This window comes from Nematocida parisii (assembly GCF_000250985.1).
Source record: "Nematocida parisii ERTm1 unplaced genomic scaffold supercont1.3, whole genome shotgun sequence".
In the NCBI taxonomy this organism is placed as follows: domain Eukaryota; kingdom Fungi; phylum Microsporidia; genus Nematocida; species Nematocida parisii.
Genome location: NW_013524648.1, coordinates 421,441 through 448,787, shown reverse-complemented (window position 1 = coordinate 448,787; position 27,347 = coordinate 421,441). Strand labels below are relative to the sequence as shown.

The window sequence follows — 27,347 nt, the reverse complement described above, 5'->3', positions numbered from 1 at the left end:
TCTTAGAGAATAATTAAAAGAGCCCTCCCCAGATGAATTAGTGCCATACCCCAGGAACAACCTAAAAATCAAAATTTGATATTTCATGCCGTACAGCCTGAAATAATTATAGTAAACAATCCGTGCCCTGCTGAATTTTAATGCAAGTGCTTGGATTTCTGTTAATATCTGAATGCATTGGCCATGCACTATTTGGCTATTAGAAGGCATTTACTGGCTTAGTATAATTCATATTCTGTTTATTATTTTATTATAGCAGTCCTGCTATGCTGGTGACTATCTCGTGCATGACCTCTTTATCCATGTCTAGTGCACCTGCAAGTAGAAGGAGTGCCTTTGCTAGGTCTTGGTTTTCAATACGAGAGTTGGCTCCTAGTCGTTGTGCTGTAATTACTAGCGCGGTGGGGATTACTCGTTTAATGCGTGGTGCTAGGTTCTTTATTTCCTGTGTCTTTCTAAGAACATCTGCTGCATTGTTTCCTGGAACTAGTCCTGTTCTTCGTATGCGGTTTACTGCACCTTCCTGTGATCCACCGATCAGAAGAATATCCCATAGGAAGTTAGTCAGTTCATCATTGAAGTGCTCCACAATACTGCCCAGACCCTCCTGCTCGTACTCCTTTGCCTCTATCTTGTCCACGAGAATAGAAGTAAGAATGTCCAGTGCCCTTTCATCACTGCCTGCATAAGATATCTTCAAGGCCTTCAATAAATCTCCACTGTGTATATAATACTCTGCTACTCTCTGCACTACGCCCTGCCTGGATACATCGATGTACTCGAGTATTGTGGCAGCCTGTCTTCTTCCAGTTGCATCGACCTCCCCTAGAACTGTGTAATCTTCTGAAGCAATGAATACCTCTGCAACTAAATCCTCTAGCCACTCTGCAGTAATAAAAGGCGATGCTAAATTGACCACACACAGCTTCTCTTCTGCTGATGCAAAGAACGCAGTGACTCCCTGCACTCCCTTGATAAATATATCCGTGCACTGTGCTGCCTCTGTGTCTGCCAATTCTCTTTTAATGGGATACGCAAAGGGAAACTCCTCTCGCATCTTCTGCATAATAGCATACGATATAAATATCATCTCTGCTGCATTAAACGCACTGTCCTGCAGAATAATCATAGCTTCCTTCCACTGCCCTAGCATAAGAGATGCCTGCAGCAATTTAGGCGCTGTAACAGAACCTTCTAGCATTTTAAATATCTCCAAATACGTATTCGCACGCTTTTTTATACGGCATGCTGAAATTGTCTTTATAACAGTAATGTGGTACCACAAGAAGTCCTCTATTGTTGTAATAACCGACTGTACACACTCAGTGCTTCCCGTGAATAGCCGATAAAATAATAATTTAAATGGATCATCCTCACTCGTGGGAACTTCCTCCCAGTCCATTCCGTGCTTCTTCTCCTCAGAAATAAATCCCATGGCATGCATCCACGACATAATGGAAGAGTAGAAGTTATGCGAGATTATTAAAAAGAAGTTCTTGTTTTGCTCTACGTACTGTGCAGCCTCTGCGTACATCCCTGCTCTAACATACTGGTACAGCTCTGCATACATGGCTTGATTCTCATACATCTCTATTTTGTACATCCCACTGCCATACTTCATGCGTGTAAAGAGCTTAACGGCCTGTGCTGTTCTCTCTCTGATTGCCCGTGTATAATGGATATACGCCAGAAACTCGTGCGGAGTCTGCGCTGAGGTTGCAAATAAGTACGCGTCATACAGCATAGGAGATGAAAAAAGATTCTGTCCAATAGAGTCTCCCCTCTTCAATGACTTGCACCCTTCAATTATCACATACGTGTGCTCATCTTTTCGTACTTTTAATTGCTCTCTCCTCGGTGCAGTCAGCAGCCTTTTCTCCTCCTTCACAAAATACGCCTTTAAATCACTCTCAAACTCCTCCAGCTCCTGCTTCACTTGGTTTTCTCCAAATTGAATTAGCTTTTTCTCAAATATCCCGTCTAAATACGCCTCTATGGTTATGTTTTCACTTTCCGTCCTGTGCGCCATAACCTCCCCTAATTCTTCTATTCTCTTCTCTAATTCAGGGTGGTAGCTGTGAATATCTGACACTTTATTTGTTAAAGCCAATTCTACCTCTATAAGTGAAATAGAATACGTTCTGACCAAAGACTCGCTGTACTCAGAAACCTTCTGCATGAGAAAAAAATCGCAAAGCACTAAAAATAATCCAATCCATTATTTTACAAAAATGCATAAAACCCCATTTCATGGCAGTATTCATTATAACACAGTGTAAACCACTCTAAATCACACAAAGTACAACAGTATAATATACAGCATAACCCGATATAACCCGAAAATTCAAAATTTAAATTATAAAGATATTTTCTTTATTATAGGCATAATATATATTATGAACATAAAAACAAGAGGGATATTTGACTACACAGGAAATAGGTCTATAATTATTGTTGTAAAGGGAAAGCACAAAGGTGCACGTGCTTATATACAAATGACAATTGGTTCAGATTATATTCCGTATGTAAGGATATTTAGCATACTACATCCAGCACAGAGTGCACTTTATGATTCTTTTGGTGAAAGAGTAGGGACTGAATTAATTGAAATTTACAAAGCACAGATAACAACTATCACATTGGACAGGGAGAGACTGGAACTGGCCCTTCCAAGCATTACTTGTCAATTTGTAAGTCCCGTGGATTTTACTATGTGGGTTAGTCATTTACACTGGGCAATACACGCCCTAAGAAAACTGTCTTATAATAATGCTCATATATGGCTGAGTTGTAGTAATACTTCAATAGATGATGAATTCTTTGTGTTTGGGAAGTATTTTACTCCAAGAGACTGGAAGGTATCTCTTCAGATAAATAATCGAATGTCATCCACATCTGACATGGGCCACTATGACATATATAGCCGTACAGTCCCACAGCCAAGTATAAAACAGCACTGCATGGGAAGAGAAGAACTTAATAAGCAGTACTACTTACAGAATAATTGGAATAATCCAGATATAATGAAGTACGTAGAAGAGATGTCCCCAGCAGATGAGAATATGCCATTCCATGTACACGTGTTTGGTAAGTATTATAAACTCCTCTGTGGTACATTAAATAGCTCACGCATATGCACGGACTGGGCAACTAACCCGTACTGCTGCTGCCAGTACAAGTACTACGACGGTAATCAAGTTCTCTGTGAAATGCCCCTATCTACTACGGTTAATTCGTATAGATCCCATAAAAAAGAAATTCTCTCTGAGATATACATGAAAAATTCTGGTGCTCTGCACCGGTACTGCACGGGGTATTTAAGGGCATTTCACAGCGTAGAGGAAAGAATGAAATTTTATTTTGGGTTCATTATAAAAAATGAAAATATAATAAATATTGTAATCCCGAATAAAACAGAAAGGAGCAGATTCACAGAGCAGTGCATATTTGAAGAAATATTGAAATATTCAGTTGATGCATTTGGGATTAAAATCAGTGAAATTCATTCTGATGACTATTTAAATATTCCTGCGGTAAGATCTGTATTAGACTCAGAATCAGATGGATTTTTAGGGTTTAATGAACTATTCAAGTACTCCCAGGAAGATATTGATAAAAGATGGATACCCACTGATATACCAACTGTATACATTATGATAACTAATGGTGTATATCTAGTAGAGTGCGTGTGTGGGATTGCAAATGATCCTTCTTTACTCTCATATACGTATACATCACAGCTTCTAAAGAGTTCATTCCATTCAGAGACCAGTACATCCATTTGTTATAATGAATACATTGATGGGTACATTTTAAACCAAATATCTGCGAGTAGTGGGGTTCTTGCTACTAGGCACTCTTCCAGTAGTGATGTATTAAAACAAGTTTCTGCTGACTCTTTACTTGTTACTGATAGTATGTACAATATGCTCACAGATAAAAAAACAGACTTTCTTGTGAGTGGATTACATAGTTATACGTATACAATGTCCTTAGTCCTAGTAGAGGGGTACCACCTGCTCAGTGTATTAGTTAGTATAATTCAATCCCAAAAAGATAATGAATTTCACTTCTTTACCATACGGTGTGCACTAGCAGCTATAACACAGTTTAAGCCATTTCTTTATAATTTATTCGGGAATGGTGCTGTCTTTTTCGATCTTGCTTCTAAGCATGGGAAGACTCCTGAAGATGCAGAGTTTAGTGAGTTATACCTCGATCGGTATAAACACTTAATAGATGCACTGGATATATTACTACCTGCATACACTGAAATATGTTCTGTCATGATTTCTCCCAGAAATGGTCTAAAACACTTAGGCAGAATGCTTAGATATGAATACAGGCTTAGACAGTCACCGTGCTGGACTAGATTGATTATGCTGTACACTGGCATAGCCAGGCATAAGAATATCATGTTTACACCCAAATTTGTTGCTTTACACATTTTATTCTTGAACACTCTGCTTATGGAGGATATAAGAGTTGTTGGTGAGTACACCAAAGAAATGCCATCTATCCTGTATAATCCATCTTTAGAAGAAGAACTTGCAGAATTAATGTATACGAGTAATGACCAAGAAACACTTTCAAGTATGCCCAAGGAAGTATATTCTGTCCGCATCGATGGATCGAATTATCCCAGTTATTGGAATGATCTGTCTTTTGACAGTTATTCATTCGCGTGTAGAAAAATCAAAAAAGAGTGTGCAAATGGAATTAAAACGGCCATTATTAAGGAAAGCATTACTAAATTCCTTAGTTTCTACAAAATCCATTATTATAATATAGCACCACTATCAATGCGTCATATACTAAACAGTGGTGCTATCCTGCGAATGATTATTATTATGATTAACAATAACCCGAATACAGCACCACACAGCGTATCCCTAGAAAATAACATTATTGTAGCATATTTCAGCAGAAGAGTGCCCACACTAAAAGACCTTCTACAGACAAATAATGCAGTCAGGCATATACTAAGCTTTTTTATGCTTTTCTATTTAAATAAGCACCCGTGTGTCATTGACTACGCCAGGTGTTTAACCACCCCACTTAGAATAGTCCATGCTTTAAACCAGAGAATACTCAGTGATCCCGTGTACACCATAGGAAATAACTGTAAGAGTGAAGATATCTGCTGGTTATTGAAGAAAAGACTCCCTTTCTCCAACACAGTCTATAACTACTTCATGACTGAAGTGGTAATGCATGCGAGTAAACTTGATTCAGTTGATGAAATAATCTTCCCAGGCAGTTCGCATGTGCTAAATCTAGAAACATACATTATAAAATGGGCTGAGTATATGGGCAGTCTACCATCTGCTATAACTGATAAAAATGTACTCCTTTCTGTTCTTAAGTACTATTATCCATCTAGATTTACTTCATAACCCATAATTACAATAAATTATTTTTCTGAAAGTGAAGATGGCTCATTAGGCTTATACTCTTTATTCATTTGATAGAGATTAAAATATTTCCTTAAATATAGAAATCTTAATTTTTAATTTTTAAATTTATTTTTAAAACCTTCTCATATAAAGAGCACAGAACTTATAAATGAATGGTTTAAAAATAAATTTAAAATTTCAAACGATAAAACAGTAAATTACAAGCTATAACCAGAATAATTTATTATAATAATATTATAACTAGAAGAAATAGACTAAGTCACACACAAACCAAAATAAAATTTTAATTATTAATACTGTTTCTGTGCATAATATATAGCAATGTAATTATATTTTACACATAGTGTATAAAATAATATTCCAATTCATATATTATAACACATTATGTAATATATAATAGAAAAATAATTTACAAGATATAATACACATTATATAATATATTCTATAATTTATTTATGAGTAATAATTCTTGTACTGTGAAATATTATAATATCTTACTCATTATATCATAAATATTAGCAATATAACCCGAATAACCCTAAATTATTTATCTAACTTATGCTGGATTATTACTATTTTGGACTTTATCATATAATTGTTCTTCTAGTGGAAGTAGTTTTACATCTGTGAATGTATCATAAATATGGTTTACTGTATGGACTAGGCCATATAGTGCGCTGAGTATAAAGAAGTACACAAATGATATACTAAACCATATAAACCAGAATGAAAGAAATAATAAGCATAGCACTCTCATATTACTAAGGTTAGAAATACCATAACTGCTTACTTTAGAATATCCTGTATATATCTCTATTCCGATAAGGAAGTACGACACACAGAACATACCAAAAATTAAAAATGGCCTAATCACAGAGTGGTCACTGTCTACTGAGAAAATATCTGCTATTTTACCAGTCATTAGTAAAACAGAAGCACACAAGTACAGAATCAGTACAGATATAGTCACAGCTATTATAATAGGGAATACAGGAAAAGAAATATTATAGTATGCATGCTGAATTGTACTTATTATAACCGTTACTATAGCAAATAAGTATATCGCTAAAAACACAACTATTAATGTATCGTATATAACAGAAATAGCATTAAATATCTTTGATTTAGTTGTTCTTATGGGAACAAATTCATTTATATTCTGTTTCTTTTGAATCTTTTGATTATGCATTATAAACAGTGACTTACACCCACTCGCGGTTTTCCTGATTATGGGTATAGCTAGTGTTATAATAATAAGAATACCAAACCCCATAACTAATGATATAAGTATAGACATAATATTATCCTTAACAGAAACATCATCACCCCACGTGAATAATTCTGTCTGTGCTTTGTTTAGATGATAACCCACTGTATATATACACTCAAAAAATAGAGAGTGCTTTTTTAAATCGGCAGTGCCTTGCAGTAATACAGTATACATAAATAAAAGCCCATATAAATTTTTATAATTTATATAAATATTCCTAATAAAAAAATGAAAATAATTATAATCACTGCAGGATATTTATTGCTTCTAGTTGTACTTTGGGTTATACTCGCTTAATCTTGAATGTTTCTATGAACTTCTCTTTTATACTGGAAACTATCTTTTCCAAGCAGACTAGAGCCTGTGATAGATGTACTGGCAGAGTACTGCCTGTTTCTTTAGTGGCATACTTAAGCCCATCTGCTGGCTGGGGAAGTCTTCTTCTTATGGTTTCACTGATCATACGGTGTGCTTGGCTTAGTGGCAATACAACAGTCTTTCCATCTTTTAGATTACGAACAGATAATTGTTTTCTTTGAGCTTCTTTCTTTCCTACTATTATTATATATGAGTACCTTACTTTTTCTGCATTGAGTATTTTCTTGTTTAGTGTGCACTCAGATAGGTCCACAGAGACTTCCATTGCATGCAGTTCCTGCTTAACCTCATTTGCATACTCTGCTTCATCACTTGTGATGGGAATAATCATTACTTGGTTTGGGTTTAGCCAGGGAGGCAGGCGGCCTTTGTAGTGCTCCAGAAGTATTCCGGTCATTCTCTCCACACTTCCCAATATAGCACGGTGTATCATGACAGGTCTAATTGAATCTCCCTCGTTTGATGCAAACTTAAGGTTAAATCTTTCTGGCAGCTGGAAGTCTAGCTGTATAGTCCCGCACTGGTGTTTTCTGCCAAGTGCATCTCGCACAGATATATCTATCTTAGGACCATAGAATGCACCATCTCCTGGGTTGATACTCCAGTTCACTCCACTGCTCTCAAGGGCCTGTTTCAGCTGTTCTTCTGCACCGTCCCAAATCTCTGGCCTACCAATATACTTTTCTGGCCGGGTGCTAAGGCACACAGAATACTCAAACCCAAGCAGACTGTATACCTCCTCAAGGAAGTCAAGGCACATCTGTATTTCCTGAGCCACCATATCAGGAGATAAAAATATGTGGGCATCATCCTGCTGGAACCTTCTTACTCTGGTTAGGCCAGTAAGTGCACCAGAAACTTCATTTCTGTGAAGTACTCCAAAGTCTGCCAGACGTAAAGGTAAGTCACGGTATGAACAGCTAAGATGTTTAAATAACAGACAGTGCCCTGGACAGTTCATGGGCTTGAGAGCCATTTCTGTATTATCCGCTTGGAAACAGAACATGTCCTCCTTATACTTCTCTAAGTGCCCGCTTGTCTTCCACAGCTCATTTGTATAAATATTCGGTGTAATTACTTCTTTAAAGTCCTTCTTTTTGTAGTGCTCTCTCATTAAAGTCATCAGGGCGTTATACACAAACGCACCCTTGGGCAGGAAAAAGCAGGATCCAGGACTCATTGGAGAAAAGAAAAACAAATCAAGGTCAGACCCGATCTTCCTGTGGTTGTTCTTCTTGGCCTCCTCCAGGAAAGCCAGATGCTGTGTCATTTCCTCCTTGCTAGGGAAAGATATACCGTATATTCTCTGCAGAACAGGCCTGTTACTGTCCCCTAAGAAAAACGAACTACTGTTGTGCAGTACTTCTATTGCCTTAACTAGCCCTGTGCTGGGGATGTGTGGCCCTAGACAGAAATCAATCAATGGTCCGCATCGGTATACTGTACTCTTGTCCTGTACTTTATCCTGGATTAGCTCCACCTTCAAAGGATTATCAGCGAACATCTCCAGTAACTCACTCTTTGTCATAACAAGCCTTTCAAACCGCTGGTTTTCCTTAAGGATCTTTTTCATTTCTTTTTTCAATGGCTTGTAGTCTTCCGGAGTGACTGCTCGGTCCATATCCATTTCATAGAAGAACCCAGACTCAGTGGGAGGGCCCAGGCATAAGTGGCAGGAGAACGTATTCTCGCATGCCTCACCTAAAATATGTGCAGATGAGTGCCAGAACACTTTCTTTCCATCTTCATCTGCAAATGTCAGAAACTCTACAACAGAGTCCTTCTCTAGCGGCCGGTGCACGTCAAACAGTTCTTGATTTACTCTAGCAACTAATAACTCCTTGTGGTTTGGGTTTAGCTCTTTTGATACAATAAAAGGCGTTGTTTCATAAGACATTCCAGAGTATTCTCCGTGGACTGTTTTTATTTTTATTTTCTCGCTTTCTTTCTTCTCTTGCTGTGCTTTGATTCTGTCAAAGATTTGAACTCTCTTGCTTATGTACTGTGCAAATTCCATATTTTGCAAAAAAAATGAGCAGAAATACTTTACTCAGCTTATACGTTGAGGATGTCCCTGAGGTTTACAAGATGACAGAGTACCAGAAAAGAGTGAAAGAAAGAAAAGAAGTCTACTCGTACATAGAAAGATACAAACAACTTCCTGTATCTGCAATACTAAATAAGAACAATACAAAAGAAGATATAGAGCAGCACTACTGTGCAAAAGTAGCAGCAGCAACGGACGTGCATGAGATGAAAGATTTTATACACGGAGAAGTACAAATATTCCGGCTTAGAATTGATCAAGCCCAGGAAAAAGATGTTCTTAGATTGTTTACCACAGAGTATCTCCCACGCCTTCAGGAGGAGGTTCTGTATACACAAGAAGAAGGTGTTCTAAAAATACAAATCGACAATAATTCTATAAACTGGCTGGGAAAGGTAAATGATGCATCAATTGGCGATAAGATTAACAGAGAAATAGTTCGCTCTAAGAGTGTGCACGTTACAGCGCACTTTACGAAATATGCAGTTATACGCGATAGAATAGAGCTGGGACTAGTCACATCAGGAGTTGATGGTATAAGAAGTATTCTAACCAGAGGGTTTGAGGACCTTCTGAAACATACCACACAAACCATGTACGTATCAGGAGTGCCTAAAGAGTACGCAGTCTCTCTTCCTGTAGCAGCAGTTACACTGATGCAATTACAAACAAAATGTGTTCCGCCGTGTATTTCGGGCATACTGGATAAGTTAAAAGAAAAAAGGCATTTAAAATACGATGACAGGTCAAACCTAAACAATTTCTTAAAGGCCGCAGGAGTTCCCCTTGAGGATGCACTTGCCCTGTACAAAGCCCATTTCAGCTGCACTGTAACAGAATTTGACAGAAAGTATAAGTATAACATACAGCATGCGTATGGGCTGGTGGGTGGCCGTATAAATTATAAGAGTACGCCGTGCAGTAAAGTAATATCTGACGGCAAGAGATCAGAGTGTGTAGGGTGCCCATTATCAAATGGATTAAATCCACAGAAAGAGTGTACAAAATCTTTGGAAAGAATCACTGGGAAGCAAGAGGTACTTATAGCATCTCCTTCTGAGTACTATTTAAGAGTGCTCAGGGCACAGCAGTCAAAAGAGAATTAAATTCGGGTTAATTCGGGTTATATTATTCTAATAAAAATAAAACATTTTGTATTTCTTTGGGTTAATTGTTCCTTTACAGTGGATGATATAAAAATTTAAAAAGATATGTGCTGTCCCGGAATCGAACCGAGCACCTTTCGCGTGTTAGGCGAATGTGATAACCAACTACACCAACAGCACACATTATAAAGATATCACAATATCTACAGAATAAATACTTTACTTGTAAATATAACCCAAATGGTCTTAATAGTAAATAAATATTTCTCATTATAATAAAAATATGTCCATTATTAACAGAATTTAATTTAATGCATTATGTATTAGTACATGCCCTCATCCTCCTCTGATGCTATTTTTATCCAATTCAGTGTTAATTGTTTTGCCATTTGCTTTATTCCCTTCTTCTCGTATGGATTCTTTGAATAGAATAAGATTATCTTCCCTATCCCACTCTCTTTTAAGTGCTCTACTTCTGGTGTAAGGTGCAATAATATATCAAGTACTCCCTTTTTTACATCATCGTGTGGTAATGACATATCAGGAAGTGGTTCAAGCCACTTTTTGAGACAGGAAAGTACTCCAGAGTCAAGTAATTCTTGCTGATTTTTTCGCTTTAATAATCTGTCGTACATTGAGTCCATTATATTTAGCTTATTTAAGGCTGGGTGGCCTTCTTCATTTGATTTTCTGTCATTTTCGTATGCAAGTTCTAAATCTTCAAGTATTTTTTGTATTTCCTTTGGACCACTGTTGTTGGTGGTTTCTGTATCTTCCATGGCAAAGTAAAATTAAGAAAATATTCTTATTACAAGAAATGAATAATAAATACAAAAAGTTAAATCGAAGGAAATAATAAATATAAAGAGAAGGAAGTAATAAATGATAGACTATGCAATAGAAATATAATATAAAAGAAGCAGTATTTTGGTGTTAGTATAAGAGAAATAGTATGAGAGAGTATGTGGTATTAAGGTATATTATGTATATTATATGTTGATGTAAGGTGGTGTAGATGGTATGCATGGTGATGATATTGGGTATTTAATGCTTAATGATGGTTTGGGTGTTCTTGTAATATTTAGGATAAAATATGTATTTATTTTATATCATAGATATTTGATGCTTTAACAGACTGGATATAACTTCTCTTCTCTTTTCCTGTGGGATCAAATGGAGTAAGTATATTGTGTAGTTGCTTCGTATCCATGGGAGGCCTAAAGTTATTCTTATTTCCTTACTTGGGTATAGCATGAACTTCTGTGTGGACTGGCACTGGCTGTATATTGACAGCTGTATAAATGCCTGCGTATACATTGAGGATAGTTCTACTGGGCCTGTTACACTTTGAATGGTTCTTTTGCCCTTTCCATCAAACAGATCTGGCAGGTTTAGTAAACTTTGGGCCGTAGTTGTCATAATGTTTACATCTACTCCTGCGTTTAGCATGAAAAGCACGCTCACTCCATTTATTACGCCTCTCGCATGCGGTATTCCTATGTCTTCATCATTCTGCTGTGCAGGGAAGGTTCCACTTAAAACAGGCCTCTGTGTGCTTGTCCAAGTAATAGACTTCTGCGGCTTACTAAATGTACTCTCTGGAGGTGCCTGCGGCTTTTTTGCTCTGCTGTTCAGTGCATAGCAATCGATTGAATCGTGCGTGTTTATTCTGTGGTGTGTGCAATACATGCCGGTTTCAGTGGGCGGTGTATCCTTTGAGATCGGCTTGCTGGTCTCTGGTATATCATCCTTTATCTCTTGCGTGCTGGTTTCTATCTTAACATACGAATCTTCACTCTCTTGAGTGGGCACTTGGACCTTGCTTATCTGATACTTTAACTCCCGCTCTTTTATAATAGTGGTGGAAATGAAGTTCTCTTTGCAGTCAATGAACTCCATAATTTTGTTCCACCGCATGCCCTGCATGCTCTTCTCATGAATCCATTGCTTTGTTGCCAGACAAAGGCCTGCCTCTATCTGCTGGTGGAGTGTGGTTTTATACATGTTGTTAGGTATTAATTCTATTCTATTTTGGTTGTCTACATTTGCAGTCACTGCCTTGACATAGTCCTTAAAAAACAAAAACTCGTTCTGTCTTATGCCAACAAGATTATGGCATGCAGTGGAAATAGAGGCATGCCTTTTCAATATTTTCAGTGCTCCCTCCAAAGTACTTTTATGGTCGTACAACTTTGTTAGTTTTAAACACGTAACTTGTCTGAGTATAGCAAGGTACTGGCTTACATCTACTTGATGACGCAGTAATGTATTTATGAAGTTCAGCTGCCATATGTCATAATACGCCAATTCATACTCATTCAAACTGGGGAATTCTGTTTTTCTGCTACAATCATCCTCTTCCTCAGCATGCTCTGTTATCCATGAAGCCTCAACCACTTTAAATAAGCTTGGCGTAAATCCCTGAGTTTCACTTTTCTCTGGCATGTCTTTATGAAAATACTTATCTAGTGAATTAACAATATCGCACCTCTCATGAGGAATTGTTTGATAGACTATAAAGTGTTCAAATAAGCTCAGCGCAGGCTGACAAAAGAATCTTTTGTTCTGGTTCTTGCTGTTCGTAAAGTACTCCAGCTGGTCAGATTTTGTGTGCACCATTTTTCTTTTATTCACCATTGAATATATAGCTTAAGATACTCTTTATCAGTGATTGTAATTTATATCTGGAAAATACTATCATATTTAATCTAACACCCCCTGCACATAAAGGGGTATTTTCTATAATTTATTCCTAATCTAATTTTCACATTCTTAGATAGAATAATAAAATAAAATATAAGGCATAAATGCAATAATGTCTTAAATACAGCATTATTACAATAACACATACAAGTGAATAAGAGTAAATATATAATGTTATCAAATAATTCAGAATGAATGGCTGTTTATACTGAAATACGTTTAATGAATGGATTTATTTTGTGGTTTTTAATTAAAGTATTAAATAGATATATTAATAGTATACTAATCCGTATGATAATATATACTATTTATTACTGCTGAATAACTAAATAATTCAAAATGTGTCTACTGCAGGTTGTAAAATTATGCGAGTAATAGTATAAATATTTTATACTTCGGGTTATTTGTTATACCACTGCATACTTTTGGTTATTCTGTAAATTTATGGAGTATGTTGATAATACTGAATTCATGGGTGTAATAGACTGTATTACTTGTATTATTACATAATTATCTACTTCTATGTATAAATAATGTACATTCTTAATATAACTCATAAATTTACAAAATAACCAGAAATATTCAACAGAGAAATAATTTAATTGACTGTTACAGTTTAATAATATGAATAATTCTTGCTGTGTGCACTTAAAATTACTATAGAATAGTTCTTGTGTATTAATATTTAATACATTTTAAGTATTCTTAAGTATTGCATATTCATTCTTATCTGAACATTTTGCTAATTAAACATAATGTATATTGCCCGCAATCCCTTCTAATTGCCAAAGAAAAGCACTTTATACGCTGGGAAGATTTCTTGTAGCCTTGCTTGAATTTTTGTTCCGTGGTCACCTTGCATTTGCATTACTTTTTTGCCTGTTGCTGTTTCTGTTACTATTGTTCCATTACAGCAGAGCTCTCTCTTTAAAGCAGTCATTAGCTTTGTGATGTCAAATGATTCTGGTATGTTTTCAACTGTTGTAAGCCACTTCCTCCCCTTTCTGTTCTGCTTTCTTACATGTATTTCATTGTCTTCAAACTTCGTCTCGTCATCAGAAAATACCATGTCTTCATTGAGGTCGTGCATGCAAAAAAACAAAACTCAAAATAAATACTCATGCTAAGCACTGCTTGGCTTTTTCCATTATTTCCTTTGAAATGTCCTTTGATGTACTGGCTGAATATTCTAGAAGGTCTAAAAATGCCTTTTCTGAGATTGGTTTGGAAATAGACCCATATGATATAATAGTGTCATACTCAACTGCGCCTGTTGCAATTGTAATATACGCCATGTCTGTTCTCTCCTCTGACTCATTCAGATCTACTACATACTCTGCGTGCCTTTCCTGTGACAGGCCTATTGTTACACTAAATACTAAATGCTTAATAGGCACTTTATGCGCTAGTAGAACTAATGATGCACTATTTATAATCGCAGAAAGTAAAGATCCATTATCGCAGAGTACCTTGCATACTATCCTATAACTGTTTTCTTTGTCAAGCAATAAATTGCTGAATATGCTTTCGATTGCTTTTTGTGCTTCCTCCACAAGCCTTTCTATTCTTTTTTTAGAGACACTGCTGGGAAAAGCGTTTTCTTCCATAATAACAGACGCTGTAATTCCCTTTTTAAGCTGGGCTGAATACTCTAGCATTGCATACACTTTAGTCAGACCAAATGAGAAGACAACATTCTTTCCTACTTCCATGGAAATTGATCTATGCTGTGAATTCTTTCTACCATCCTCTCGCTCCATAAAAATTAATCCAGTATGGAAATATTTATCGATTGAATGTGCACCCTTTACAACCAATATAATAAATTGCTTAGACTATAAATAACCCGAAATGTCCCACATTTGAGTAAATTCTTTCTTTGTTCATTTTCTAGTTTATTATTATTTATTTGTGACGGCCCTTTAGCATTGCATTTTATATTGAAGTACCTCTCTTCCATTCTTATTTTCGCAGTAATTATAATTTAAATCTATAAAGGATGGCCGTATACTGAATAATCACATCTACAAAATATTTCGGGTTATTGGTTGGTTTATTTAGGGGTGAAAAATATCTCCAGACGATTTCTGGATATTCACCAGTTAATTGTTCGTTTTATAAGCTATTTTATTTATTATTATAATTTTAGATTATTCAATCTATTCACATAGAAGATTTCTTTTCAACATGGTCTACCCAATCTGCATACACATCTATTGCCTGTGACAGCCGATTTGTTTGACATCTGTGCGTTGCCTCACAAAATGTGCACTTGGCAGTCCCTCTGTTCTTTGCACTCTCTATCACACACACTACTGTGTGCTCTCTGTTACACTCTAAACAAGAAAACCGCTTTTCTGCCCTAGCATTTGGAGCTTTTCTCTTCACTCTTTGTGTTTTTTTTCTGGCCATAAAAACTTCGAATTTTCTGGTTTTTATGGAGAGCTGTTTATTCTGCCGAATTATTAAAGGAGAGCTTGGGAGTGTTATATACGAAACCAGAAGACACGTGGTAATTGCAGATATAAACCCTGTAAGCCTTGGTCATTTGCTAGTTATACCAAAGTACCACTCAGCACAGATGGAGGGACTCCCTGATGAGTATTTAGAGGAGTGCCTGGTCTTAATTAAAAAGATAGTATTACAACTGGGAATACCTAAGTATAACCTTCTACAAAATAATGGCCACATTCAGTCTGTTCACCACGTGCACTACCATATTATACCATACTGTGAAAAGACCCAGGAAGGATTACAAGTTGAGCTTAAGGTGTCCTCCACAGGAAAAGAAAGTCTTCCTACTATAATAGAGAGTTATAAGAAAAAACTGCAAGTTCTGAATAGTAAATAGGTTGAATTATTAGTAGTGATCACTACTTGTAATACAAATAAATCCATTAAATTCGGGTTATTTCTGAGTATTTTTATAATTCTATTTTGAAATTATTTAAAAGTGTAGCATTTAAATTTTTCAAATAATTATTTCTAGTCTTATTTGAGTATAACTTATGAATATATACAAAATAGCTTTATTTAATTTTATTATTAAAGTATCTGTAAAATACAGTAGAATATAATAGTATATGTATATAAAGCAACAAGTAGATTACTTGTATAATACCACAGTAACATAGGAAAATAAACATAATCTGATATGTAATAAATAATGCAGGATAAATTATGTATAACAATATAAGCATAAACAAATGAAGTACAGGAAGAGGAATAAGAACATAAATATTCTTTTTGTGGGTGCATCTAACACGGGAAAGAGTTCACTTATAAACTCCATGGCAAGTGCTGAATTGCTCTCAGAAGGAGACGTTACAGAGCATCAAATATTTATAAATGAGAAGGGAATAAGAATATTTGACACTCGCGGGTATGGCACTGACAGAAGCACAGACACAAAAATCAAGCAGATAGAAATATTCATAAGAGACCGGTATAAGAGTTTTTTACTAGAAGAAACAAAAATTCAAAGGGATCCTTTTTTAGAAGATTCTCGTATACATTTAATGGTTCTATTTGCATCACCAGCCAGTAAGGGTATAAAGGACTATGACATTGTACTACTTAGACTGCTGTCTAATAAAGTGAACACATTAGTAATTATTCCTAAGTGTGATTATTATACAGCCGAAGAAATACAAGTACAAAAAAGAAAAATATCCGATCTATTAAAGCTAAATAACATAAATACATTCGGTGTAGAGGAGGATGAAGATGCGTACGTATTTGCACTGTTCAGTGGGGAGAGGAATCCAGTAGATAGTACGTATAAAGAAAGAATCCTTCCTCATGGGATAGCAGACACTACAAATGAAAAGCATTCTGATTATATTTCATTTATGAATATGTTAGATGAAGCAAGAGAAGATTTGTTGGATTTAACACACACGCACTTCTATGAGAATTACAGGACGGGTATGCTAAGTGATCAATAAACAATACTACCACAGTATAATTAAACATAGCAAAGGTATTTTATATAATTTATACATTATAATGAGAAAAGAGAAAGGTGAGAAATTTATAGAGAATATAAGAACACAAGATGATTTATCCGACATATAATTCAAAATAATTAAGTAGAAGTAGGATGATTCAAAATTCACTTATAGAATAAATATAGAATATAGCTTATTAAAGCACACGAATAAAATATTCTAATTATACTAAATTATATTAAGAGCATTACAATACAAGTTGTTTTCTTAGGAAAAGGCATTCTTAAACTTTGACTTTTATTGAATTTGTATACGTATTTATAGACCGTAAAATCAATTTAAATTATGTTGCCATGCTGTGTAACAATAATTTCTGATCTAGTCTGAGCTGTGTCATGTTTATGTAAAACATTACAATAACTCATGTCATGCTAACAAATGCTATTCTTAGCATACAACAATACATATCACAATAAACCAGGGAGAGGTAGAAACAAGAAATAAGTAGTTAAGATATAACCTGAGCTATTTATATTTAAGCACAAGACATTAATTAATTATAATTGTTGGTTTCTATCATATGAGGAACCATGCCTAATGCAGGAGACTCATGCCCACGCCCGCGAAGTCTTATAGAGCTGTTTAATTGGAAATTAAATCTATATAAGACGAGAATAATAAAAAAATTAAAATGAGTTCATTTAATTTAACCCGAAAAAAGCAACTGAGATTATCCAGTCTTTTATGAATGAATTTCGTTAGTTGGAAGTTTATATAATCTTCAAAAATACCTCACGTTTTTTTAGTAAATAACTAATCTTTTTGGCATATTCGATGTTGTTTTCAATCAAGCTAAGCACAAAGTTTTTTACTCTTGAAGAAAGATGTGCTTTCTTAAACTTAGATATTGCCGCATTAATATTTTCATCTGTATATTCATGTTTAGTTCCTTCAGCTGTGATAAAATCTTCATCAATCACAATTTTATCAAAAAGTAGTGTTATAATACTGTCAAAATTATATGATCGAAAAAACATGTTAAGCCAAACCAACCACATATCATTGGCTTTTATGACGGTTTCATATTCTGGAAGTTTTCTGTCTATGCTATTTAAAAATGCTTCAATTTCTAATAATGGTTCTATAGACGTACCCTGATGTGTTAGTATAGAAAGATGATTAATGGCATATTCTCCTCTAATTCGGAATGCCATAGCTGCAAAAAAGCAATTTCTATCGCCTTTTGTTACTAAATATGCCTTTAAAATCTCTAAATGCCCGCAGAGTAAGTTGCTTTTATGTATATACCCCGCATAGCAATCAGATGCTTCCTTTAAAATAATATGCTTATCAACTATTGTTAGGGCTATATTGACTTTTGTACAGAAACTTTTGTATAGCCCCGCTCTATATAATGGATTGAAGAAAACGGTTTGCACTGTATTTAAGTCTTCTAATGGAAGACTTCCTATCATATTAGACAGAAATCGTGACCATGGATCAGTTTCTTCTAATGAATACCCAAAGAGACACCCCCTAATATAATATATCATGCCCATTCTATATTCAGCGCTTTTAAATGTGTTATACAGAAAAAGCTTTTCTATTGGGTAGAAATAGTTGTTTTCTCGTGATATCTTTATATTTTCTTTATAATAATTACCTATGGGGTTGTTACCCTCCATTAATTTGTCTACAAAGTGCATAAGTAGGAAATCAGTTAGAGTTTGTTTGGGCTCTTTCTCAACACTGCTAGTTTTATCAATTATTTCCTTCTTTTTTTCATTTGTTAAAGTATTAATTCTACTAGGGAAAGATTTGGTCTGTACATGCTTAATAGTATGGTTCAATTTTATTCCTCCTTCTAAATTTAAATAACTATATGTTATAACTACTTCTCCAAATAATTCTGTTTGCCCATTAAGATTTGGGCATTTTGACATATTTAAAATATCTATCTTTATTTCTCTGCTTGGTAATTCTGAGTCTTCTTCTGCAGTATATTTCTTAGAGAGTGATAAAATCAATTCTTCTGTGTATAACTTTACTTTTGTGAATAATTCACTCTGATTTTCATTACCTCCTTCTTCTAGGCGAGCGCAGAATTCTTTAAGAGATTCTTCTTCTTTAGAATACCTCCCTGTTATTTCAGTAATAACATATAGCATATTTATTATACCTGATACAAGCTCATTTCTATCTTCTTTCAGATACTTAATATTCTCATTCTCTAGATCAGCCACTACTTTATTCCATTCCTTATGAATATCATATGTATCAGTCTCAAATGGTTTATTATATATAGTAAAGAATCTCTTCAAGTCTGGCGACACTTCTCCCATGTGTTCAGTGGTGTATTCTTTAGTCTCTGCATCATATGCTAAACAACAAAACAGGCCTAGTAATCCCGCCTCAACACAATTGCTGTATCCTTTACCAACATTAAAGGAGTCTTTTTTTCTATTGTATGATAGGATGGCTCTATAGCCTGGTATACTTACATCACCCGCAAATGGAAATACATTTAATAGAGGGGACTCTTTATATATTGTAGTCAATATGTCTATTCTATGCTTTGATTTAATTGTATTAGTAACACTAAATTTAACAAAGCACTTATCAATAATACTTTTCAGATATTCTACTTCTACATTTGATCCTTCCTTCTCTTTTTGTTTTATACTTTCCTTAAGCATAGAGTGCACAGCCTTTGCTAACTCAATTATACTACTCTCACTGTCCAAGTACTCGAATATATAATACTGTATTAACCATCTTGCATTCTTTAAAAACTTTCCTGTGTTAAACTCTTCATATGTTCTTGGCTCTGCATATTTGCCCCCTTCCCGAATATCTGGATTCATTTTGTTCTCTATAAAGAAATTTATAACATCAGCTGCTCTTTTTTGTGGTACTGCTTTTGTCGCCCCTTTGCTATTTTCATTCTTTCTACTGCCTAGATCGTCTTTCATACTTAGAGAGAATATATTTTTTTCCTCTTCACACTCTTTCAAGTCTTCTGTTTTGTTTTTTTGCTTAGATTTTGCTATAATCTCTTTCAATACCAATATCGGACTGCTTTTACTACCTTCTACTTTCAGTGGTATATCCACTCCCTCTGCTAATAAAAATAAAAAAGCTAAAATATGATTTTTATGCTTACTTACATGCTCAAACTGAAGAAATTTAATAAACGAATCAGCTCTAGAAGTATGTATTGATAAAAACCCAGTTGAAGAAGGAAACATCTCTATCAATGTTTGGTGATAGTCTTTAAGATACGCTGTTCTTTTCTTCTTTTCTTTATTTTCTTCTATGGGAGTTGCCTCGGCGGTCTCTACTGTTTCTTCAACAGAAGATTTTATATATGGCGCATCCTTATTATAGTCTCTTGTTGACTCTATTTTTAAATTCTCTTCATTCTCTTCATCATCTATAACAATTATACTGTAATGTGCGTCTGTTCCCGGTGACAAAAACCGCATTGAATACATTAAATTCAACTTCTCACAAATAAATTTCCGTATAGGCGATAGTGGCCCATTTATGCGTATACACAGGCCATCTCCGATTTCTTTGTTATGTAAATCCTCATATGTACTTATCCCTACTCTACAGCATATCCTACATAAAGTAATTATTCCAATAATTATAATAAATTCTTTCCTTATAAGCATATCTTTATTATTAAAAGTAGAAAATATTTAAATATTCTTAAAATGAATCTGTAAATAAATTGTTGCCAACAAATTAAACTAATATAGAATTTTATTAAACTAGTAGTTGATTATTCCCTTGTACATTATTAAGACACATTCAAATTTTTTATTATTCCCGTCTTATATAGCTTCAATTTCCAATTATAACAGCATTATAAGACTTCGAAAACGCGAGTGTGAAGCCTTCACACTAGGCATGGTTCCTCATATGATAAAAATCAACACTAATTATTAATATATAGCCCCTTAGCAACATATTCTTTAGAGTATTAATATTGTTTTATCTATAATAAATCGTGCTTATATTATGTATACTAACCAGAAATAACCCGAAATTCTGTTAACCATCTATCCAATGCATAGTCATCTTTAGGATGAAATTAGCTCTGTTAAGACAATAAAGCAGTTAACTAATGAATAATGTTTTATGGGCTTGCTAATATTTGTATGGGAATCATTTGTGATGCTGTTCTAAAATTGGCCGAGCCAGAGCTTTTAATAAACTATGTAATACTTATTGAGTCTTAACAAATACCAGATTTCACTTATACCATACAAGAATTTGCACTTAAGAATATAAAGAAAACAGTATATTCATAATACGGAATTTATCTATTTTTCAACTCATATTATTATATGCTAAGCCTAGATAATACGAATATATACATATCGTGTACATGGATTGGACTAAATTACAATATAACTTAAATTAGAAAATAGCATAATCATAAGTGTAGTTATACCTCCTAAAGGGATAATTTATTTAGAGATGTAGATATAAATCAAGATTTAAATAAATGCTAAATTTTAGGATTTTTTTGCCCAACAAAGCGGTTATGACTTGCTATTGCATAATAAAACTTTTTTCGGGTTTCGGGCGACTTATTTATAAGATCCTTCAGAAATATTTCTATTTTTTTACTATCATTTAAATCCGAAAAATCAAACCTTTGTCTGACTGTCCGACCTGTCTTTTCGTCTTCTTCACTGTTAAATTTATCAAAGATTGGTTCTATGATATTAATGAATATATCTGATTCAAAACACATTTTAAACCAAACACTCCACATATCATTAGATGTTAAAGTATTTGTATATCTAGGATCATTTCTATCCAAGTTATCTATAAATTCTGCAATTTCTGATAGATAAGTTATATTTTCACCACCACATGTCAATAAAGAGAGTAATTTTATCGAATAATCTGTGAGAAGACTATTCTCTAAACGTAATAAATAATTTCCTATTTCACCACCCATGCTTATGTATGTCTTTAAAAATTGTAGGATTCTTTTAAGAGATTCACAATATAATACATGAACATGCTCCCCATACATGTATCTATAAGTATAATGTTTATCAAGTACTTCTGCGGGTGTAGTTATTTTTTTATAGCGATGATTATATAACTCTTTTTTAAAGAGTGGATTGTAAAGAATATGATTTATCACATTATAGTCATTTAACGGAAGGCTTCCTAATAGATTAGAAATAAGTCGTGCCCATGGGCCGGTGTCTTCAAATGGATAATCTACAAGGCACTCTCTAATATAATGTATCATAAACATTGTATGTTCTATCACTCTAAATTTATTATACAAGAAAAGTTTCTCTATTGGGTATAAATAATTATTTTCTTCTGATATATTTATATTTTCTGGATGCAATTTTCTGAAGGATATGACTGGTTCAACTATTTTAGTATCCTGAGGGCGTTCTATGCAACGTGCAATCAGATAATCTGTTAAAGTAGTGTTTTTCTCTCCTTCAGCACATAATGATATATTATTTATGTGTGTCTGGTTTAGAGTAATTAAATCCAAGCAGCTTTTGCTATAGAAGACTTTAATGGATAAATGCATATTTGAGTGTTCTAATATTATCTCTCCTTCCAACTCAGAAACACTGTATGTTATACTTATTTTTCCAAATATATCAGGATGTTCAATAATACTTTCTTTTATAGACATATTTGAAGTATCTATTTTTATTGTTCTTTCCACTTCCTTCGAATCCTTTTTTGAATTGCATTTCTTAGAAAGTGATATAAATAACTCTGTTATATATGATTTTATATCATTGAATAGCTTACTTTGATTTTCATCAAAATTATTATCTTTGCATTCATGCCCTTCTAGGCGAGTGTAGAATTCTTTAATAGTCTCTTTGTCTTTAGAATACCTCCCCGTTATTTCAGTAATAACATATAACATGTTTATTATACCTGATACAAGCTCATTCCTATTCTCTTTCAGATATTTAATATTTTCATTCTCTAGGTCAGCCACCACTTTATTCCACTCATTATATATAGTATAATCAGCTGTTTCAAATGGTTTATTATATATGGTAAAGAACTTCTTCAAGTCTGACGATACTTCTCCCATATGAACAGTCGTGTATTCTTTAGTCTCTGCATCATATGCTAAGCAACAGAATAAACCTAGTAATCCAGCCTCAACACAATTGCTGTATGTTTCAATAAAACTATTTTCATTTTTGTTCCTATTATACGATGAAATAGACCTATAACTCGGTATATTTATGCAGCCAGAAAATGGAAATGCATTGTCTAAAAATGTCTTTCCATACATTAAATTCAATGCATGCATTCTCTTATCACTGGCTGCATTATTGGTGTATTTTACAAAGCACTTATCAATAATACTTTTCAGATATTCTACTTCTACATTTGATCCTTCCTTCTCTTTTTGTTTTATACTTTCCTTAAGCATAGAATACACCGCCTTTGCTAACTCAATTATACTACTCTCACTGCCCAAGTACTCGAATATATAATACTGTATTAACCACCTTGCATTCTTTAAAAACTTACCAGTTTTAAAGTCTTCATGTGTTCTTGGCTCTGCATATTTGCCTCCTTCTCTTATATCTGGATTCGTTTTGTTCTCTATAAAGAAGTTTATAACACTAACTGCTTCTCTTTGCTTAACTTCAATAGGTTTTACTATACCACTAGGCTGCTTTATATTGCACATATCAATCATGCTTAGAGAGAACATGTCTTCTTTAGTGCCAATCTTCTTTAGAACTAACACTTTCTCTGATCGAGTGCCTTCTATTTTTAGTGGCACGTCTACTCCTTCTGCCAATAAAAACAGAGAGGCTAAAATATTAATTCTGTGCACAAGCACATGTTTACTTTGAATGAATCTCATGAATGAGTTATTTCTATTTGTGTATATGGATAGATCACCAAATGTGGAAGGAAATAAGTATACTAATGTTTGGTGATAGTCGCTAACATAAAGTTGGTCTTTCTCTTCTTCACTAAGTGATTCCATTTTATATTTCTTCTTTTTAATAAGATGTTTTATCTTATATGCTTTATCCTTATTAAAGTATCTACTAAAAGATGGTACTAGATCATTAGGAAAAGTGCCAACGGTCGATAGAATATAATTTATATCCATTCCAGGTGACAAAAATCGCATTGAATGCATTAAATCGCACTTCTCAGAAGCAAATGTACGTGCTGGAAATAGTGGCCCATTTGTACGTATACACAGACCATCTCCGATTTCTTTGTTATGTAAATCTTCATAAACATTCAATCCTACTCTACAGTACATTCTACATAAAGTAATTATTCCAATAATAAGTCCCTTTCTTATAAGCATATTCTTAATGTAAGCCATAAATAATATTTTATTTTTAACAATTCTATACATAACAATTATATATTATTTATATTCTGTAGAGTATTAATATTATTTTATCTATAATAAATCGTGCTTATATTACGTATAATAACCAGAAATATTTAAATTTTTGTTAATCATTTATCCAATACATAGTCATCTTTAGGATGAAATTAGCTCTGCTAAGACAATAAAGCAGTTAACTAATGAATAATGTTTTATGGGCTTGCTAATATTTGTATGGGGATCATTTGTGATGCTGTTCTAAAATTGGCCGAGCCAGAGCTTTTAATAAACTATGTAATACTTATTGAGTCTTAACAAATGCCAGATTTTACTTATACCATACAAGAATTTGCACTTAAGAATATAAAGAAAACAACTGTTTCAATTAAAGAAAATATTTAACATACACACGAAGAATAACGCTAACGCTACCCTGCTACGTAGCCAAGATAGAAAAGAGAATGAAAAGAGAGAGCTCTTTATTATATTTAGGAAGCGGTCTAATCCTGTGTAGGCTCGGAGTCCTAAGGGCGCGATTGTGCTAGACAAAGCGCTGAAATAAGCCATCAATGCTTCCCTGAGTCTTTCCTAAATTGGGGGAACCGCTTAAGTTAAATAATCGAAAGGGGATCTACGGATTTGCGATTCCGACCTTTTGTTTTAGCAAGATCATCGCGCGAGCTGGCGCACTGGCGTATCGCCATTGGAGCCCATACCTGAGTGGTGGTGTCACCACACTAATATTATTTCTACTTTCCTTGGTTGTATTATTTAGAGTACTATAAGAAAACTTTCATTAGAGTATATTAATAATGGTTCATAGCACAGCATAATAAAACTTTTCTCGGGTTTCCGGTGACTTATTTATAAGATCTCTCAGAAAATTTGCTATTTTTTTACTATCCCTTAAATCCGAAAAATTAAATCGCTTTATAAACTCAATATGTATGTTTTCTTCTTCACTATTAATTTTATCAAAGATTGATTTTATGATTGAAATGAATATATCCGAATTAAAAGCCATTCTAAACCAAAGAGCCCACATATCATTAGATGTTAAAGTATTTGTATATCTAGGATCATTTCTATCCAAATTATCTATAAATTCTGCAATTTCTAATAGATAAGTTATATTTTCACCACCGCATGTCAATAAAGAGAGTAATCTTATTTGATTCTTTTCCAAAAGATTTGCCTGTAAAAACAATAAATAATTTCCTATTTCATCACCCATGCTTATGTATGCCTTTAAAATTTGTAGGATTCTTTTAAGAGAGTTACAGTATATTAAATGATAATGAATGCCATACATAATTATATACTTATAATAAACATTATCTATCTCACTGGGAGCGGTTATTTTTTGAAAACAATTTTTGTATAGCCCCCCTTTATACAATGGACTGAAAAGAATATTAAATATTATATTATAGTCATTTAACGGAAGGCTTCCTAATAGATTAGAAATAAGTCGTGCCCAAGGACTATTTTCTTCAAATGGATGTCCTATGAGACATTCTCTAATATAATGGACCATAAATGCTGTATTCCCCGCTTTTTTAAATTTATTGTACAAGAAAAGCTTCTCTATTGGATATAAATAATTATTTTCTTCTGATATATTTATATTTTCTGGATGCAATTTTTTGAAGCGTCTTTCGAGTATTTTATTGTCCTGTGGGTGTTTTATACAACGTACAATCAGATAATCCGTTAAAGTATTGTTTTTCTCTCCTTCAGTACATAAAGATGTATTATTTATATATGTCTGGTTTAGGTTAATTAAATTCAAGCTGTTTTCATTATAGAAGGTTTTAATAGATAAATGAATGTTTGAATTTTCTATCGTTATTCCTCCTTCAAACTCAGAAACACTGTATGTTATATTTATGCTTCCAAATATATCAGGGTGTTTAATAATACTTTCTTTTATAGACATATTTGAAGTGTCTATTTTTATTGTTCTTTTCACTATCTTCGAATCTTTATCCAGGCTGTATTTCGTAGAAAGTGATATAAATAACTCGCTTATATATGATTTTATATCATTGAATAGCTTACTTTGATTTTCATACATTTCTAGGCGAGCGCAGAATTCTTTAAGAGATTCTTCTTCTTTAGAATATCTCCCTGTTATTTCAGTAATAACATATAGCATATTTATTATACCTGATACAAGCTCATTCCTATCTTCTTTCAGATATTTAATATTCTCATTCTCTAGATCAGCCACTACTTTATTCCATTCCTTATGAATATCATAAGTATCAGTCTCAAATGGTTTATTATATATAGTAAAGAATCTCTTCAAGTCTGGCGATACTTCTCCCATGTGTTCAGTCGTGTATTCTTTAGTCTCTGCATCATATGCTAAGCAACAAAACAGGCCTAGTAATCCCGCCTCAACACAATTGCTGTATCCTTTGCCAACATTAAAGGAGTCTTTTTTTCTATTGTATGATAGGATGGCTCTATAGCCTGGTATATCTATGCTGCCAGAAAATGGAAATGCATTATCTAAAATTGCATTGCCATACACCGCATTCAATACATGTATTCCATTATCATTAGTTATATTATCATTAGACTTCACAAAGCACTTATCAATAATACTTTTCAGATATTCTACTTCTACATTTAGTTTCTCCTTCTCTTTTTGTTTTATACTGTCCTTAAGCATAGAATACACCACCTTTGCTAACTCAATTATACTACTCTCACTGTCCAAGTACTCAAATATATAATACTGTATTAACCACCTTGCATTCTTTAAAAACTTACCAGTTTTAAAGTCTTCATGTGTTCTTGGCTCTGCATATTTGCCTCCTTCTCTTATATCTGGATTCGTTTTGTTCTCTATAAAGAAGTTTATAACACTAACTGCTGCTTTTTGCTTAACATTAGTAGGTTTTACTATACCACTAGGCTGCTTTATATTGCATATAACACTCATGCTTAGAGAAAACATGTTTTCTTTAGTGCCAATCTTCTTTAGAACTAACACTTTCTCTGATCCAGTGCCTTCTATTTTTAGTGGCACGTCCACTCCTTCTGCCAATAAAAACAGAGAGGCTAAAATATTAATTCTG

The 27,347-nt window shown here is 33.9% G+C and overlaps 15 protein-coding genes and 1 non-coding gene across 16 annotated transcripts; 4 read left to right on the top strand and 12 right to left on the bottom strand.

Annotated features, from left to right (window-relative positions):
- Positions 1 to 235: 235 nt before the first annotated feature.
- Positions 236 to 2,179, bottom strand: NEPG_01433 (uncharacterized protein; the record flags this gene model as incomplete). The annotated part of the gene is made up of 1 exon (XM_013203807.1): positions 236 to 2,179. One exon carries the CDS (start codon positions 2,177 to 2,179, stop codon positions 251 to 253), a length of 1,929 nt encoding a protein of 642 aa, XP_013059261.1. The 3' UTR covers positions 236 to 250.
- A 217-nt stretch (positions 2,180 to 2,396) lies between these two features.
- NEPG_01432 (uncharacterized protein) lies at positions 2,397 to 5,401 on the top strand (the record flags this gene model as incomplete). The annotated part of the gene is made up of 1 exon (XM_013203806.1): positions 2,397 to 5,401. One exon carries the CDS (start codon positions 2,397 to 2,399, stop codon positions 5,394 to 5,396), a length of 3,000 nt encoding a protein of 999 aa, XP_013059260.1. The 3' UTR covers positions 5,397 to 5,401.
- A 572-nt stretch (positions 5,402 to 5,973) lies between these two features.
- NEPG_01431 (uncharacterized protein) lies at positions 5,974 to 6,861 on the bottom strand (the record flags this gene model as incomplete). Its single annotated transcript, XM_013203805.1, has 1 exon — positions 5,974 to 6,861. The coding sequence occupies one exon, from the start codon at positions 6,859 to 6,861 to the stop codon at positions 5,974 to 5,976; it is 888 nt and encodes a 295-aa protein (XP_013059259.1).
- A 75-nt stretch (positions 6,862 to 6,936) lies between these two features.
- Positions 6,937 to 9,082, bottom strand: NEPG_01430 (threonyl-tRNA synthetase; the record flags this gene model as incomplete). The annotated part of the gene is made up of 1 exon (XM_013203804.1): positions 6,937 to 9,082. One exon carries the CDS (start codon positions 9,080 to 9,082, stop codon positions 6,971 to 6,973), a length of 2,112 nt encoding a protein of 703 aa, XP_013059258.1. The 3' UTR covers positions 6,937 to 6,970.
- A 14-nt stretch (positions 9,083 to 9,096) lies between these two features.
- Positions 9,097 to 10,226, top strand: NEPG_01429 (uncharacterized protein; the record flags this gene model as incomplete). The annotated part of the gene is made up of 1 exon (XM_013203803.1): positions 9,097 to 10,226. One exon carries the CDS (start codon positions 9,097 to 9,099, stop codon positions 10,216 to 10,218), a length of 1,122 nt encoding a protein of 373 aa, XP_013059257.1. The 3' UTR covers positions 10,219 to 10,226.
- A 98-nt stretch (positions 10,227 to 10,324) lies between these two features.
- Positions 10,325 to 10,398, bottom strand: NEPG_02707. Its single transcript has one exon. It is a non-coding gene; the product is annotated as a tRNA-Val (tRNA).
- A 142-nt stretch (positions 10,399 to 10,540) lies between these two features.
- On the bottom strand, positions 10,541 to 10,997 carry NEPG_01428 (uncharacterized protein; the record flags this gene model as incomplete). The annotated part of the gene is made up of 1 exon (XM_013203802.1): positions 10,541 to 10,997. One exon carries the CDS (start codon positions 10,995 to 10,997, stop codon positions 10,542 to 10,544), a length of 456 nt encoding a protein of 151 aa, XP_013059256.1. The 3' UTR covers position 10,541.
- Positions 10,998 to 11,322: 325 nt separating this feature from the next.
- On the bottom strand, positions 11,323 to 12,837 carry NEPG_01427 (uncharacterized protein; the record flags this gene model as incomplete). Its single annotated transcript, XM_013203801.1, has 1 exon — positions 11,323 to 12,837. One exon carries the CDS (start codon positions 12,835 to 12,837, stop codon positions 11,323 to 11,325), a length of 1,515 nt encoding a protein of 504 aa, XP_013059255.1.
- Positions 12,838 to 13,699: 862 nt separating this feature from the next.
- On the bottom strand, positions 13,700 to 14,011 carry NEPG_01426 (uncharacterized protein; the record flags this gene model as incomplete). The annotated part of the gene is made up of 1 exon (XM_013203800.1): positions 13,700 to 14,011. One exon carries the CDS (start codon positions 14,009 to 14,011, stop codon positions 13,700 to 13,702), a length of 312 nt encoding a protein of 103 aa, XP_013059254.1.
- Positions 14,012 to 14,039: 28 nt separating this feature from the next.
- Positions 14,040 to 14,681, bottom strand: NEPG_01425 (uncharacterized protein; the record flags this gene model as incomplete). Its single annotated transcript, XM_013203799.1, has 1 exon — positions 14,040 to 14,681. The coding sequence occupies one exon, from the start codon at positions 14,679 to 14,681 to the stop codon at positions 14,040 to 14,042; it is 642 nt and encodes a 213-aa protein (XP_013059253.1).
- A 360-nt stretch (positions 14,682 to 15,041) lies between these two features.
- On the bottom strand, positions 15,042 to 15,333 carry NEPG_01424 (uncharacterized protein; the record flags this gene model as incomplete). Its single annotated transcript, XM_013203798.1, has 1 exon — positions 15,042 to 15,333. The coding sequence occupies one exon, from the start codon at positions 15,331 to 15,333 to the stop codon at positions 15,085 to 15,087; it is 249 nt and encodes an 82-aa protein (XP_013059252.1). The 3' UTR covers positions 15,042 to 15,084.
- Positions 15,334 to 15,358: 25 nt separating this feature from the next.
- On the top strand, positions 15,359 to 15,772 carry NEPG_01423 (hit family protein 1; the record flags this gene model as incomplete). Its single annotated transcript, XM_013203797.1, has 1 exon — positions 15,359 to 15,772. The coding sequence occupies one exon, from the start codon at positions 15,359 to 15,361 to the stop codon at positions 15,770 to 15,772; it is 414 nt and encodes a 137-aa protein (XP_013059251.1).
- A 355-nt stretch (positions 15,773 to 16,127) lies between these two features.
- On the top strand, positions 16,128 to 16,883 carry NEPG_01422 (uncharacterized protein; the record flags this gene model as incomplete). Its single annotated transcript, XM_013203796.1, has 1 exon — positions 16,128 to 16,883. One exon carries the CDS (start codon positions 16,128 to 16,130, stop codon positions 16,866 to 16,868), a length of 741 nt encoding a protein of 246 aa, XP_013059250.1. The 3' UTR covers positions 16,869 to 16,883.
- A 745-nt stretch (positions 16,884 to 17,628) lies between these two features.
- Positions 17,629 to 20,548, bottom strand: NEPG_01421 (uncharacterized protein; the record flags this gene model as incomplete). Its single annotated transcript, XM_013203795.1, has 1 exon — positions 17,629 to 20,548. One exon carries the CDS (start codon positions 20,546 to 20,548, stop codon positions 17,642 to 17,644), a length of 2,907 nt encoding a protein of 968 aa, XP_013059249.1. The 3' UTR covers positions 17,629 to 17,641.
- An 842-nt stretch (positions 20,549 to 21,390) lies between these two features.
- On the bottom strand, positions 21,391 to 24,249 carry NEPG_01420 (uncharacterized protein; the record flags this gene model as incomplete). Its single annotated transcript, XM_013203794.1, has 1 exon — positions 21,391 to 24,249. One exon carries the CDS (start codon positions 24,247 to 24,249, stop codon positions 21,391 to 21,393), a length of 2,859 nt encoding a protein of 952 aa, XP_013059248.1.
- An 826-nt stretch (positions 24,250 to 25,075) lies between these two features.
- On the bottom strand, positions 25,076 to 27,226 carry NEPG_01419 (uncharacterized protein; the record flags this gene model as incomplete). Its single annotated transcript, XM_013203793.1, has 1 exon — positions 25,076 to 27,226. One exon carries the CDS (start codon positions 27,224 to 27,226, stop codon positions 25,076 to 25,078), a length of 2,151 nt encoding a protein of 716 aa, XP_013059247.1.
- Positions 27,227 to 27,347: the final 121 nt, after the last annotated feature.